Source organism: Triticum urartu, chromosome 7A, assembly GCF_056163025.1.
Source record: "Triticum urartu cultivar PI428250 chromosome 7A, HENAU_Tu73, whole genome shotgun sequence".
Taxonomy (NCBI): Eukaryota; Viridiplantae; Streptophyta; class Magnoliopsida; order Poales; family Poaceae; genus Triticum; species Triticum urartu.
The window spans coordinates 483,408,664-483,424,059 of record NC_141879.1 but is presented as its reverse complement, the minus strand read 5'-3'; the positions used below and the strand labels follow the sequence as shown (position 1 = coordinate 483,424,059).

Sequence of the window (15,396 nt, the reverse complement as noted above, 5' to 3'; positions counted from 1 at the left end):
AACTTTTGTCTCCTCACTAAAAAACTGCCTAGCTTAAAAAAACTGTCCATTTTCCCCAAAATGCATACTCCCTCCTTTCATCTAAATAGGGTCTAATGCGTTTTTTGAGACTAACTTTAACCAAATATTAAATCAATAATATATCTATACCAATATAAAATGACCCAAAGAAACAGATCCAACTGATCTCGGCCATCCATTTGCATTCATCCAACAGTTGTTATTGTCCTAATGGTGAGTGACTAAACGCATTTAGCGCTAAACACAACTTTCTCTTATGTGATCACCTTTCTTTGGCACGAAAGGAAAGAAACTGCCCACGATCAGTCAAGAAAGAAAAGAAAGGAAAGTACTTTCTCTTCCGTGATCACATTCCTTTGGCACGAAAGGAAATAAACTGCCCACGTCAATCAAGAAAGAAAGAAAGAAAGAAAGGAAAGTAACCGCTGCATCATCGCATAGCCCCCAATCGCCTCCGGCCGCCGCACCTTCACGACACCTCCCCCATCACCTCGAGCCGCCGCACCTTGAAGGACGCCACCCCTCCCATCTTTGTGTTGCCCCAACCCATCGCCTCGCCTTGCCTCAGCTGTCGGGTGGTGCCGCCTCCCTACACCGCTTGGCCGGTCGTTGGCGGCGACGCCTGCTCCTACACCACCTGGCTTGGCTGCCAGGGACGGCACATCCTCCTACAGCCAGCCGTCTGGAAGCCGCCTCCTACACCGCCTAGCAGGTCGTCGGGGACGCCTCATGTTCCTCGGTGTTCCTCACCGTCCATCCGGGCGGCTCCGCGGACAACTGCCTCACTAGCTTCGCATCCTCGACATCCTCCAACCGGATCCTTTCGGCTCTCACTCTATCTGTCATGTTTGGTGCCCTTTCGTGGTCGACATCGAGCAGGTGCCGGCCGACGCTGCCCCCAGGTTCTCAGCTTCCACGGGGTGCATCCACCTGGCCGGGCACCAACCCAGGCTCAAGCGACGACCATGGCCATTGGATCTATCATTGCGTTAAGTTTGGCCAGTTACATGCCCTTGACACACACCAGTCGTCAGGTGTCATATTGATTTGATGTCTTTCTCTATCCCGTTGTGTTTATCAGAATCTGATTAGACTTGCGTTTTCAGCTAATTAGCAATTTCAAATGTGTAGACGTCTACCTATGCATTTGTTCTCACCAAGATGAAGGGAACTGCATAGTATTGTCCATATGAAAATCCCAAGTCAACGTGATTAATCAAGTGCATTCACAAGCAGTCTGGTATAAAACTGAACTTCCTGTTATCATGTAGATGCTTATTATTTCATTTTGCCTTACTATAAAGGTGCATACTGATGATCTTATAGATGTTGTTACTTATATGAAAGGGCACAAAAGCAGCGTAGATAGTAGTACTGCAAATTTTGGAGTGGTTGCTATGCTGAAGCTAATATTCTGAACCTGAGGTCATAAGATGTAGGATCTTTGCTGGTTGCAACAAGCCCCATTTGAGAGGTCCATCATATTGGTGAAGGAAAATTGATAGCTCATTGCTCAGGTCTTATCCTTTTTAGAAGATAGTCAGCGATGTTAGTACAATAAATTCAGAGATGGCATATTTATCGTATGTAACTTATGGTAATCTGAAAAAGAACATCGTGACAACTAGCCATTGGTAAGTCTATGTGCTCTACTTTTTTCCTTCTACTAGACATCAAGATCAATAAAATATCTTCATGCTTCTCCAATCATACTACAGTTACTAAAAGATTAAGTCGACAGTATTTCTTTCACTTTTGTGTATTATCCATTGTGCACACAATAGTGGGTCGGATGATTGATTTCACTGGAATTTGCGTGTACTTAAGTCATGGCTTATGCAAATTTAATTTACAGCTTTATTTTGCGAAAATGCCAAACGGAGACCGAGCTCCATGAAGGCCTTTATTTGAAAACTTCAAAATTTGAACTTTTCAATTTCAAAAAATTCTATAAATGAATACACATATACCTACATACATAATATACATGTATGGAATTTTTTAGATGGAAATACATTAAAATGTGAGCTACACAAAAAAGACAAATCTGGGGCTTTTAGCATATGTATTGTTCATCTTCAAAGTCCATGGTTTTTTTTGTGCAGCTCGCAATTCAAGGTATTTCATCCTGAATTTTTTTCACACATGCACTTTACATCCTTGCATGCATGTGTATCTTTTTTCTGATTTTTCTAAACTGAAATTTATGAATTTTTTATTTTTCTAAATAAAGGGCTCCATGGAGGTCGGTCTCCAAAATGCCCTACTCTTTATTCTGTTGCTATTAAATACTTCATACGTCTGTATTTTGTGTAATTGATTGATTGGGTTTTCTTTTGTGGTTTCATATGATGAGTTTGTCAAGATCGGGATTAAGTATAGGCATGTGGTATTAGGTATCACCTGCTATTAAATCACATTCATGGATCAAATGTAGTGATATTAATTCATTTCTTAATACTTCATCAATTTGGCAAATGTCGGAGATAATTGAAGGTTGCACATATGTCCGCATATAACAATTACGACACAAATATACTATTAGAGATGTGTTCTCCGAAGGACAGAGGGCATCTTGATGCAAGATGGGAGGCTTAAGAAGATTACACGTGCGTTGCATGTGCGAACTTACTAGTGAGTTGCAAGTTACACAAAGCATTACCATCAAATTCGTATGTGAAAGGAGCTTCCAATGATATAATTTTCACATTATACATCTCATGTACTATTAATCTTATCAATAGTCAAAAGCGGTCTTGGAAAACGCATTAGGCCTTATAAAGATGTAAGGAGGGAGTATGTGTCTGCAAAAATTGCACAACCTCCAAACTAAAGGAATAGATTGGCTTCAGAGATATAATATACTCCCTTTGTCTAAAGATGTAAGACGTTTTTTGATACTATTATGATATTGTGAGCAAGAGTGTCTAAAAAGGTCTTACATTTTGAGAAAGAGGGGGTAGCTCACAAGTTTTTGTTGATGGCGATGGCGATGGTGCCTATTGTTAATATAAGCAAGAAAACTGATATCTTTACCTAATAATAAAGCAAATTGGATTTCTTTTGTCCGTCATGGCATTTTTCAAAAAAGTCACTCTATTTCAGAGAATTCAACCCGCAGTCCTGTTTTAAGTTAAAACGAATCATTATTTTTGTATTTTACACAGAAGTCTCTGTCTTTTCTTGAAATCAACTCGCCATACGGATTTAAGTCACACTCGAACCGTTATTTTACATTTTTCGAAACCCTCCTGATGTTTTAGGTAATTCATCCGCGGATCATATTTAAGTTAAACACATGTTTTTTAAAATCATCCATATCTTTTAAACCCTAACTCCGACTTGAACATGTTATATATGAAATTTGATTAGAAAAATATGTAGAATATGAATATGAGATTATTTTTACCTGCTAAGTATTTTTAAATATTATTTTGGAATATATTTGAGTCAAACCAAATGATTTTCTAAATTATCTGTATCTTTTAAACCGAAACTTCGATTTTAACATATTATATATGAAATTTTATTAGAAAAATGTGTGGAATCTAAATATGATGTTAATTTTACCTGTTAAATATTTTTAAAATATTGTTATTAAAGCAAACTTATAATTTATAGCGCAAGATTCATTTTTTTCTCATATCGGCGGCGATCCGGATTGCAAATAAACACCCCACTATAACCATATACGGAAATGAAAATATCGATAACTACACATGCATACCTCTGAAAAATGTCACAGGGGAAAACAAAAGATTTCTCATCGCGAGAGTGAGAGAAAGTGTGAGAGAGAGAGGGAGATGGAGGAGAGAGGGAGAGAGAGACGTCTTAGGATTAACCATATTCAACACACGTTTTTTGTTGTTTTGTGTGAACACCGAGGTCATCACCGGTGAGAGTGAGAAGGAGGATAAGCGACAACACAAATATGACGCCTCGCAAAAATAAAGGAGATGGACCTATTGTGATCTTGAGTGATGGTTATTGAGTTAAGAGCGTGTTATGTTTTCTCTCCCGTTGCAACGCACGGATTTTTTTGCTAGTAATTTATAAACATAATTCGGCCTGCCATTTTGTTAACCTCTTAAAGAAGATGACATACATGTTGTCCCCTTTTAATGCAGATGAAATAAGAAATGTTGACTATTGTGCATTTGTTTGGATGGGAGCGCATTATTCAGCTTGCCAAGGTTATATCGGTGGCTGCAATTCACTTTCATGCTAGTAATTCGGTGACAAGCAGCCAAAACTTTGGCCAATGATTTGGCGGGCTAGCAGGGCCGAATCCAAACAGCTCCATACACACCCACAGTCACCCGTTGTTGTTGATTCCTTCACAAACAAATAATCGGTGGTGAATATACCCATCGCCCCCATGAAAATCTTTATCATTTTTCTAACGAAAACATCCTAGAAGCCCACCATCGAGACTCCTCGAACAACAAAACGACGCCTTCAAAAAAAAACGACGCTATGACGCCGTCACCGGTGGACGGACCAAAGGTTTCCCTTAAGCCCGAGAAAGGGAGCCAGATCAGGGCCAAAACAACGCCTCCAGAAAAGGAACGGTGCCCACGAGCGTCACTATCGCCGGCCTCTTCGAAGCATGGATTTCTCCTGACCAAGATCATGGAACCCAACACCCATCGGAGTTGCGCGAGCGGGTCAACCACTGCACCAGGAAGAGTAGCAGTTCGCATCACAGTAGCCTCCATCACCAAGCCGGCCAGATCCGCTTGGATTGGATCAAGCCCCCACCACCTCCACCTCGCCGGAGGACGATAGCACGCACTAGGCACGCTAGGGCAGAGCCAGAGCTATCCACGCCGGACCTGGTGGCGCCGACGCCCTGCCTTCCATGCCGACCCACTTCCACCTCACCACATCCACCTCCAACCACCACGCGGACTGGAACATGCCGCTCGAGACAGGCCAAGGCGCCACCAGCACGCGTCCGGAGCAGGGGGAAGCCAGGCACCGCGCCACGGCCAGGGGCAGCATCGACGCGCCCCGCGCAGAATCTGATGCCGGATCCAGCAGCCCAGATTAGGCCCTCTCCATGCCGCCGTGCGGCCACCACCCAGCGCCGGCCCAGCCACCGAGAAGGGCGCCTCCCCGTGAGCCGTCTGACGCCGGACCGCCACACCGCTGCGCACAACCGGATCCACCAACCGCCGCGAGATCCGCCCACGTCCACCGGGAGAATCGAAAGGAAAGGAAACGCCCCACCGCCACCCTCCTAGGGCACGCACGGCTTCGCCGGCGCACCCTCCGGTGGTGGCGCAGCGAGGGAGGAGGTGGAAGTAGTCCCGGCGACGCGGCTAGGGTTTTCCCCCGTGTTGCCAGAGGAGGGCAACGCATGTTGTCCCCTTTTAATGTGGATGTAATAAGAAATGTTGACTATTGTGCATTTGTTTTGGTGGTTGCAATTCACTTTCATGCCAATTTGGCGACAAGCAGCCAAAACGTTGGCCGACTATTTGGCATGCCAAAGATTTGGCGGGCTAGCAGGGGCCGAATCTAAATAGCTCCATACATACCCACAGTCATCCGTTGTCGATTCCTTCAGACAAATGATCCGTGGTTAAATTTACCCATCGTCCCCACGAAACTCTTTGTTAATTTTCTAAGAAAAAACATCTTAGAAGATAAAAGCATTTGGAAATAACCCCCATGACATTTTGTCATTGTTAACTTGCGTATATATATAATTAGTAGGGAGAAAATGACGGGCACTACAATCGTGCAAGCTTGATGGGCACATAAACGAACATGGACACGGACACAACCACGTCCCAATCATCACTTGCAGCCTCTCCACCATTGACTCGTGACTTGTGAACCGCCTCAAATCCTCGTCCATCCCTGCTGTTCTAATTCCCATCAATCCCGTTGATTTTTGTTCTAAAAGAACACGAACATGATTTAAATTTGAACCGAACTATTTGAATTTCAAACTTCCGAAACCCGACTACTCTCTCTATCACGTGGCAACCATGGGGCCAGCTGGAACGACTCACCGCGCCGGAAGAAACGTATAAAAATCCCTTCTTTCCGCCTCGGCTCCCCCGCGTGACATGATCCATTATTCATGGCGCACGCCACCGTCCATGGCGCGCCCATGACACGCCCGTGCCCGCGTCCGTCGGCCCCCCTGATCGTCTTCCTCGTCCTGCTCGCTTCCTGCTACCTCGCCCTCACGCGCCTCCCCTCCGCGGCCCCGCTAGCCGCCCTGATCGCCCCCTCCGCGGGCCATGGCTCCGGCCACGGCGCTGTCGACAGCTGTGCCGGGTTCTACCGCGGCGCCGGCGCGGCGGGGAGGCGCGCGGTAACAGCCTCGGTGGAGGAGTTCGGGGCCGTGGGCGATGGGGTCACGTCCAACACGGCGGCGTTCCGGCGTGCCGTGGCTGCGCTGGAGGAGAGGGGTGCTGGCGGCGGCGCCAGGCTGGAGGTGCCGGCAGGGAGGTGGCTCACGGGGAGCTTCAACCTCACCAGCCGCTTCACGCTCTTCCTGCACCATGGCGCGGTCATCCTCGGCTCCCAGGTACGTGATCGATCCATTGATCGATGCCCGCTAGTTCCTCTTCCTCTGATCTTGTTCTTGTTTCATTTTATTAATTCCCATTTATTTCTCCTCTCAAATCTTGCCACAAATCAATAGTGCACGCTACAGAGTGAACGGAGTAGTATTTTTTAGCATCGGAACTCAACCATACACACATCTACAAAATGCAAATTTATTTTCTGCTGGTAAGAACAATCATGGTGATCATGCCTACAATTTCTTTTACTTTTTTTTTCTGCACATAGCTAAGCTTCCCAGTAGTACAGAAACGAGAATCTCAATCCATGTTCATGTTTGATTGGAGGCTTGCTTCAACGCTTGTGCTGTCAATGGTCACTGACCAATGAAAAAAAGAAAGGGGGAAGATGCTGTTGTGGGTTGGAATCCTGCACATGCTCGCAACGGTTGTTGGTTTCTTCCTGTGACTTCTGCAGCTTTGCCACATGTTATTGTTCTAACCACAACACACTGTGTGTGCCTTTGCTTTGCCCTTACTTCTGCTTGGACTGGCCTGGCTTGATGCTATACTATTCTACTACTGTACTTTGCTTGTAGTGTCGTCTCATCTGCTCCATATTTGCTAGCACCAAATGGTTACACAAATCTCTAGTTTGGAGCTTTCTGCACTAGCTAGTAGTACTACCCATTTTTGGTACATGCAAATGCAGTGGGCATACTAATTTCTAGGATTAATTTACTACTAGTATGTATGGAGAGTTTATGTGAGATGAACTTGCTGAAGAGATTCCCCCATATCAGGATACTGTCTACTAGTGCTTTCATGTGAGTGGCGGCTTTGTAGTGCAAAGTTGTTGGGAAAGAAAGCATGATTAAGAGCGTTAGCTAGGAGTTTGACATTGCTGCCATATGCACTGGCAATCCACCACCTTAATATTCTATAGGACAATCATGGCCTGGTTTTCAAGGCCAACATGGCAACAGGTGAGATTATCTTTAAGGGGACCAATCCCCAGACTGTCGAATTAATATATCATGCCACTTCCTATTTAAGTAGTCGAAGAATCTGTACTAGTACTGCATAAAGTTGATTGTGTAAATTTATTTAAGAAGTGCATAGTGTTGATTGTAGCGGTGAACTGTGATGTGCAGGATCCAGAAGAGTGGCCTCTCATTGCACCTTTGCCTTCTTACGGGCGCGGAAGGGAAAGATTAGGACCGCGCCACATTAGCCTCATACATGGGCAAGATCTAAATGATGTTGTTATTACTGGTACAGCAACTGTTTAACAGTCTCTATTTTCAAATTTGGTCAAGTAAATATGAATTGTTCATGCAAACCAGAGAGCTGAAGTAACTCCCTGTAACAGCCGATTTAAGCACAAATTTCAGTTTGTGGGGCATACTTGTCGAGAAAACAGTTTGGGGTATACTTGTCGGGAAATAATTTGTAGGGTATATCATGTGAAGAATTAGTTTTGACTGTACTTGCAAATTGTTCTGCTTTTCCATGTCAGGTAGCAATGGGACCATTGATGGCCAAGGCCGGATGTGGTGGGAGCTATGGTGGAACCGGACTTTGAACCACACAAGAGGTCATCTCATCGAGCTCGTGAATTCAACCAACGTCCTGATCTCCAATGTCACCCTACGCAACTCCCCATTTTGGACAGTGCATCCGGTCTATTGCAGGTTAGTTCATCATGCTGATACAGTGGATTATCACTTTGTTTCCTAGTAGAGAACCATCCTCATTTGTCTTTCTTCTAAAACCATAAGCTGACAACGGAAATTTAATGTTCAGAAACGTGGTGATAAAGGATTTGACTATACTAGCTCCCCTGAATGCTCCAAACACTGATGGCATTGATCCAGGTTTGTGCTCTTAAATTGACAGATTGTTCTCCCTCAAAACTGCAACTCTTGCCAATGCTAATTCCGAACATGGCCCGTCACTGATTTGGGTATGAATAGCAGGCCTATATCGTTTTCTTTCAAGTAAATATTTAGTTAATTATAAAATTGGAATTACAGGTAGTTTCGTTTGTACTTCATATGTGACTCCTTGGGGATTATGATCTTTTCTGTACTAAATACAAAATGGCTTTACAAAGAGCAAATTAATCCATGACAGTTTCTCTTTCTGAACAATACCAGACTCAAGTTCAGAAGTTTGTATCGAGGACTGCTATATCGAAAGTGGAGATGACCTGGTTGCTGTCAAGAGTGGTTGGGATCAGTATGGGATATCTGTAGGCAAACCCAGCTCAAACATTATCATCCAGCGGGTTTCAGGCACCACACCTACGTGCTCCGGTGTGGGTTTCGGAAGTGAGATGTCGGGTGGGATATCAAACGTGCTTGTCCGCGACCTGCACATATGGAACTCTGCTTCCGCGGTGAGGCTAAAGACCGATGTGGGGCGTGGCGGGTACATAACCAACATCACCATCGCCAATGTCACGATGGAGAAGGTCAAGGTGCCAATAAGGTTCAGCCGGGGTTCAGATGACCACTCGGACGACAAGTATGACCGAACAGCGCTACCGATGATCAGTGACATTCATATTGTCGACATTGTTGGTGTGGATGTGCAGCGCGCACCGATGCTGGAGGCGGTGCACGGCGCGGTTTACGAGGGGATATGCTTCAGAAACGTTAGCCTGACAGCGATAAGGCGTCAGATACGGTGGCAATGCGAGTCTGTGTACGGAGAGGCGCATGAAGTTTTCCCTGCACCTTGTGAAGAATTGAGGAATAATGGATCTTCTTCTTCTTGGTGTGGCCTTCCCTGAGCAACTATACAGAACTTGTAAGTTTTTTATGGGTGAAATGGGGTGTCTATACTTGTGTTTAGAGAAGGACAAGGATAGAACTTACAGGCAGATTCAACACTGAAAACTTGTATTCTTTGTTTTGTAAAACGTCTAGAGGGCACAAAGGTCTTTCTGTATGTTTATCCACTGCAGATGGGCATAGGTAATTTACTGATCGAATATACTAGAAGGCAATTATCCTTTCTCCCCAATGTGTCGCCCGACGTGTCTCCCATTCTTATGTCATCCCTACATATTGAAACATATTAGATTTGTTCTAAATAAAACTTTGTGAAGTTTGACCAACTATATAGAAAAATTATATGAACACGCAAACTACCAAATATATATTTATGAAAATAAATTTCATGATGAACCTGGCGGTATTGATATGGTATTGTAAATGCTGATGAATTTTTTTGGTAAACTTGGTCAAAGTTTACAAAGTTTAACTTGAACAGAAAACTAATTTGCACTACATTTTGGCATGGAGGTAGTAGCAATGTAAACCTGATCATATCCCGGGCCGAGCCCGAAGTGAAAATCCCGAGCCTGGCCCAAAACATGTTTAGTGGCGAAGCCTCCACTATTTGGAGCTCTCGGTTGCTCAAAAAAAAAAAATTGGAGCTCTCGACGTCCAGATAAAGGGAGGATGGGGTGGAGGGGGACTGGCATCTCTCCATTATATCGGGGCGGGGGAGGTCGCATATCGATGTGGGATGGACCTGTTGCCTGATCTGGCTGGCGCGGCGGCGCCGGCGAGCTCAAGGAAGAGATGTTTCTTCTGATTTTTTTACCCGAAACCTCCAAAAGGTGGTGGTTTATGTATGAAATGCTGAGCATTCTAAAACTGATACTGGTCGAGAGGAGTCTGACTTGCGTATACGCTGATACTTCCTTTTGCGATTCTAGTTAAAACTTAGTCATGCTCATGAGGGGATAGTTCAGGTTTGATGTATATATGTTGATGCTTCCACAGTTCAGGTTTGATGTATTTTCCCTTGGACGGTGAACCGAACAAGCCAAAAGCCCTGCGTGGGATCGGTTCTGCACAAATTGCTCCATGCATTGCATGCCCATGACCGAAGAAAATTACATGAGGAAGCATTGTCACAATTTTTGTTTCTGAGGCACTCAACAAATGGTTGGATGTTAACAGCATGGAGGCCTAGCGTCTTATTTCTTTTCAAGTCTAAAGCTATGTCATTCGACAGCTTTCATGGCCAACCTCTAGCATAAATTCAGAGAACACCGGACTCAGAGCACACATTCTGATAGGAGGAATGAACCGGCTGACTGGAGCATAGGTGTATTAGGGCGTAGTGTGGCGTTGTTATCATTTCTTCCTTTGTGACCGCTATCCTAGGATAGGCGATGCCCCTCCCCCTTGTATCATTCGGCTGTGTACTTTGTTCGGTTGTTTTTTTATAAACCTGTTTCGAGGACATTTGATGTACGGAGTTCAATTTTCCTTGGCGAAAAAAAAGTAATGACATGCATTGAGCTCATACACATTAGAACATAGGAAGGCAATATAACTGAATCGCAGTATGAGTGTACACATTACTAGTAAAACATAGAAAGGCAACCGTCCCAACCAAGTGGAAGTTAAAGGTCTGTCTAGGCCATGTGACATCTAAGTATGACATCAACATCACCTCATCCTAGCATAAACCCACCCCTCTTGTTTTTTGTTTATTTGTTTGTTATTTTTTTTTGGTTTGAAACAATTCTGTTTCTGCCTGGCACATATACGTGATGGAGTACAGGAGTAATACGTGTGTGTGTGTGGCTGCCTCGCTGGCGCCCCGCTGCTCACGATAACAGCACGCGTTGTGCTGCCGCCTTTTTTTCGCATGGTACGCATTGTACTGTCTCTGCTACACTTCATGCACGCATTGTGCTACAGTTTTTTTGTGTGCATGATACGCATTATGTTGCCGCTGCTTGACATGTATACCTTGAAGAATCACACATGTGTGTATCAGTGTACGTATGTATGTACGTACACGGGCGGGCGGCAATGCATGTCTCTCCCAGGCTGGGCATGCGAGGGTCATGTGAGTGGAAACTTATAAGAATGTCCATGAAACTTAAAAATTCCCATATAACTAAAACAACCTGTAAATTTACAAACTTGAAAATGAGAACATCTATTAAAATTCTGAACAACTTTTGAAAACCTCAATATTTTCTAAATTCTAGATTTCTTTTGAATTGATGAATGCAATTTTTGAAAAACACGAACATTTTTTTGAATTGGTGCACACAATTTTTGAAAAATGCTATCATTTTTACAAAATTCCAAAACAAAATTTGAAAAACGCAAACATTTGTTGCATTGGTGAACAAACTAGCCTTATCTACAAAAGGATATGCCTCAAAAAGGATGTGTTTTATTTGTATACAACTATGAGATTTCAACGAAAGATGGGGAACTAACTCAATGGGCTGGAACTAAAGATCATATAGATGGTGGTTTTTTCAAAAGAAAATACACATGAAAACTTGGTTCCCTCTCACTCGGTTGCATGTCTTAAAAAAGGGTCGAAAATGGGCTTACAAGTGGGACATTTGAAAAAAATGGTTTGGGTGGAAAAAATAAAAATGAAACAATATTGAGCAGCTAAATAGGGAGAACAAAGAAAAAAATAAAATATTAACTGTCAGGGTGAGGGCTCACATTTTGCGTATTGAAGATGGAATTGTACCTTGTATAAAAAATCAGTCACTCACCCTAGTTGCAAGTAGATGTGAACTTGTAACTGCGAAAAAAAATTAGGAGCCCAATTTTAAGTCAATGGTGGACTTGCAATTGGGGCGAAGAATAAAAAAAAAGGTCTACAAGCCGAAGGTGGACTAGCAAAGTAGGACGAAAACAAACTACGAGACGAGTTGCTGGTCAGAGGCTGGACTTGCAAATGGGACAACTACACAAAACTACGAGACAAGTTGCGAGTCACATGTATACTTGCAACTGAGACAACTATTGTTGGGAAACGTAGTAATTTCAAAAAAAATCCTACGCACACGCAAGATCATGGTGATGCATAGCAACGAGAGGGGGGAGTATCGTCTACATACCCTTGTAGACCGTAAGCGGAAGCGTTATGAGAACGCGGTTGATGTAGTCGTACGTCTTCATGATCCGACCGATCCAAGTACCGAACGTACGGCACCTCCGAGTTCAGCACACGTTCAGCTCGGTGACGTCCCACGAACTCCGATCCAACAGAGCTTCGAGGGAGAGTTCCGTTAGCACGACGGCGTGATGACGGTGATGATGATGCTACCGACGCAGGGCTTCGCCTAAGCACCACTACGATATAACCGAGGTGGATTATGGTGGAGGGGGGCACCGCACACGACTTGGAACAATCAACTTGTGTGTCCTAGGGTGCCCCCTGCCCCCGTATATAAAAGAGCAAGAGGAAGGGGCCGGCGGCCTCATAGGGTGCGCCCCAAGGGGGGAATCCTACTCTTACTAGGAGTAGGTTCCCCCTTTCCTAGTTCAACTAGGAGGGGAAGGAAAGAGGAGGAGAGGAGAAGGAAAGAGGGGGCCGAACCCCAAAGCCCTAAACCAATGTGGTTTGGGCCTAGGGAGGGCGCACCCCACACTTCCTTGCTGCCCTCTATTTCCACTAAAGCCCACGAAGGCCCATTGACCCTCCCGATGAATTCCCGTAACTCTCCGGTACTCCGAAAAATACCCGAATCACTCGGAACATTTCCGATGTCCGAATATAGTCATCCAATATATCGATCTTTACGTCTCGACCATTTCGAGACTCCTCGTCATGTCCCTGATCTCATTAGGGACTCCGAACTACCTTCGGTACATCAAAACACATAAACTCATAATACCGATCGTTAAGCGTGCGGACCCTACGGGTTCGAGAACTATATAGACATGACTGAGACTCGTCTCCGGTCAATAACCAATAGCGGAACCTGGATGCTCATATTGGCTCCTACATATTCTACGAAGATCTTTATCGGTCAAACCGCATAACAATATACGTTGGTCCCTTTGTCATCGGTATGTTACTTGCCCGAGATTCGATCGTCGGTATCCTCATACCTAGTTCAATCTCGTTATCGGCCAGTCTCTTTACTCGTTCCATAATGCATCATCCCGTAACTAACTCATTAGTCACAATGCTTGCAAGACTTATAGTGATGTGCATTACCAAGAGGGCCCAGAGATACTTCTCCGACAATCGGAGTGACAAATCCTAATCTCGATCTATGCCAACTCAACAAGTACCATTGGAGACACCTGTAGAGCACCTTTATAATCACCCAGTTACGTTGTGACGTTTGGTAGCACACAAAGTGTTCCTCTGGTACTCGGGAGTTGCATAATCTCATAGTCATAGTAACATGTATAAGTCATGAAGAAATCAGTAGCAACAAACTAAACGATCATTGTGCTAAGCTAACGGAATGGGTCAAGTCAATCACATCATTCTCTAATGATGTGATCCCGTTAATCAAATGACAACTCATGTCTATGGCTAGGAAACTTAACCATCTTTGATTCAATGAGCTAGTCAAGTAGAGGCATACTAGTGACACTTTGTTTGTCTATGTATTCACACATGTACTAAGTTTCCGGTTAATACAATTCTAGCATGAATAATAAATATTTATCATGATATAAGGAAATAAATAATAACTTTATTATTGCCTCTAGGGCATATTTCCTTCAGTCTCCCACTAGCACTAGAGTCAATAATCTAGTTCACATCTTTATGTGATTAGTTCACATCTCCATGTGACTATGACTAATACCCAAAGGGTTTACTAGAGTCAATAATCTAGTTCACATCACTATGTGATTAGCACCCAAAGAGTGATCATGTTTTGCTTGTGAGAGAAGTTTAGCCTACGGGTCTGCAACATTCAGATCCGTATGTATTTCGCAAATTTCTATGTCTATAATGCTTTGCACGGAGCTACTCTAGCTAATTGCTCCCACTTTCAATATGTATCAAGATTGAGACTTAGAGTCATCTAGATCGATGTAAAAAGCTTGCATCGACGTAACTCTTTACGACGAACTCTTTTATCACCTCCATAACCGAGAAATATGTCCTTAGTCCTCTAAGGATAATTTTGAACGTTGTCCAGTGATCTAATCCTAGATCACTATTGTACTCCCTTGCCAGAATCATGATAAGGTATACAATAGGACTGGTAAACAGCATAGCATACTTTATAGAACCTATGACTGAGGCGTAGGGAATGACTTTTCATTCTCTTTCTATTTTCTGTTGTGGTCGGGTTTTGAGTCTTTACTCAACTTCACACCTTGCAACACAGGCAAGAACTCCTTCTTTGACTGTTCCATTTTGAACTACTTCAAAATCTTGTCAAGGTATGTATTCATTGAAAAACTTATCAAGCGTCTTGATCTATCTCTATAGATCTTGATGCTCAATGGGTAAGCAGCTTCATCGAGGTCTTTCTTTGAAAAACTCCTTTCAAAAACTCCTTTATTCTTTCCAGAAAATTTTACATTCTTTCTGATCAACAATATGTCATTCATATATATATACTTATCAGAAATGCTTTAGTGCTCCCACTCACTTTCTTGTAAATACAGGCTTCACCGCAAGTCTGTATAAAACCATATGCTTTGATCACTTTATCAAAGCATATATTCCAACTCCGACATGCTTGCACCGGTCCATAGATGGATCGCTGGAGCTTACTCACTTTGTTAGCACCTTTAGGATCGACAAAACCTTCTGGTTGCATCATATACAACTCTTCATTTAAGAAATCCATGAAGGAGTACAGTTTTGACATCCATTTTCCAGATTTCATAAAATGCGGCAACTACTAACATGATTCAGACAGACTTTTAAGCATCAATACGAGTGAGAAAATATCATCGTAGTCAACACCTTGAATTTGTCGAAAACATTTTGCAACAATTCGAGCTTTGTAGATAGTAACACTACTATCAACATCTGTCTTCCTCTTGAAGATCCATTTATTCTTAATGACTCACCGATCATCGGGCAA

The 15,396-nt window shown here is 43.5% G+C and overlaps 1 protein-coding gene across 1 annotated transcript; it reads left to right on the top strand.

Annotated features, from left to right (window-relative positions):
• Positions 1-6,076: 6,076 nt before the first annotated feature.
• LOC125521747 (Pectin lyase-like superfamily protein) lies at positions 6,077-9,568 on the top strand. Its single transcript, XM_048686812.2, has 5 exons — positions 6,077-6,568; positions 7,700-7,820; positions 8,065-8,239; positions 8,352-8,422; positions 8,705-9,568. The coding sequence occupies exons 1-5, from the start codon at positions 6,116-6,118 to the stop codon at positions 9,340-9,342; spliced, it is 1,458 nt and encodes a 485-aa protein (XP_048542769.1). The 5' UTR covers positions 6,077-6,115; the 3' UTR covers positions 9,343-9,568.
• Positions 9,569-15,396: the final 5,828 nt, after the last annotated feature.

Bases quoted from the DNA above. Each gene is read 5' to 3' on its own strand.
- LOC125521747 (XM_048686812.2), top strand. From the start codon at position 6,116: ATGGCGCACGCCACCGTCCATGGCGCGCCCATGACACGCCCGTGCCCG. The intron at 6,569-7,699 runs GTACGTGATCGA...TGTGATGTGCAG, and splicing joins CGGTCATCCTCGGCTCCCAG to GATCCAGAAGAGTGGCCTCT. The intron at 7,821-8,064 runs GTACAGCAACTG...TTTCCATGTCAG, and splicing joins AAATGATGTTGTTATTACTG to GTAGCAATGGGACCATTGAT.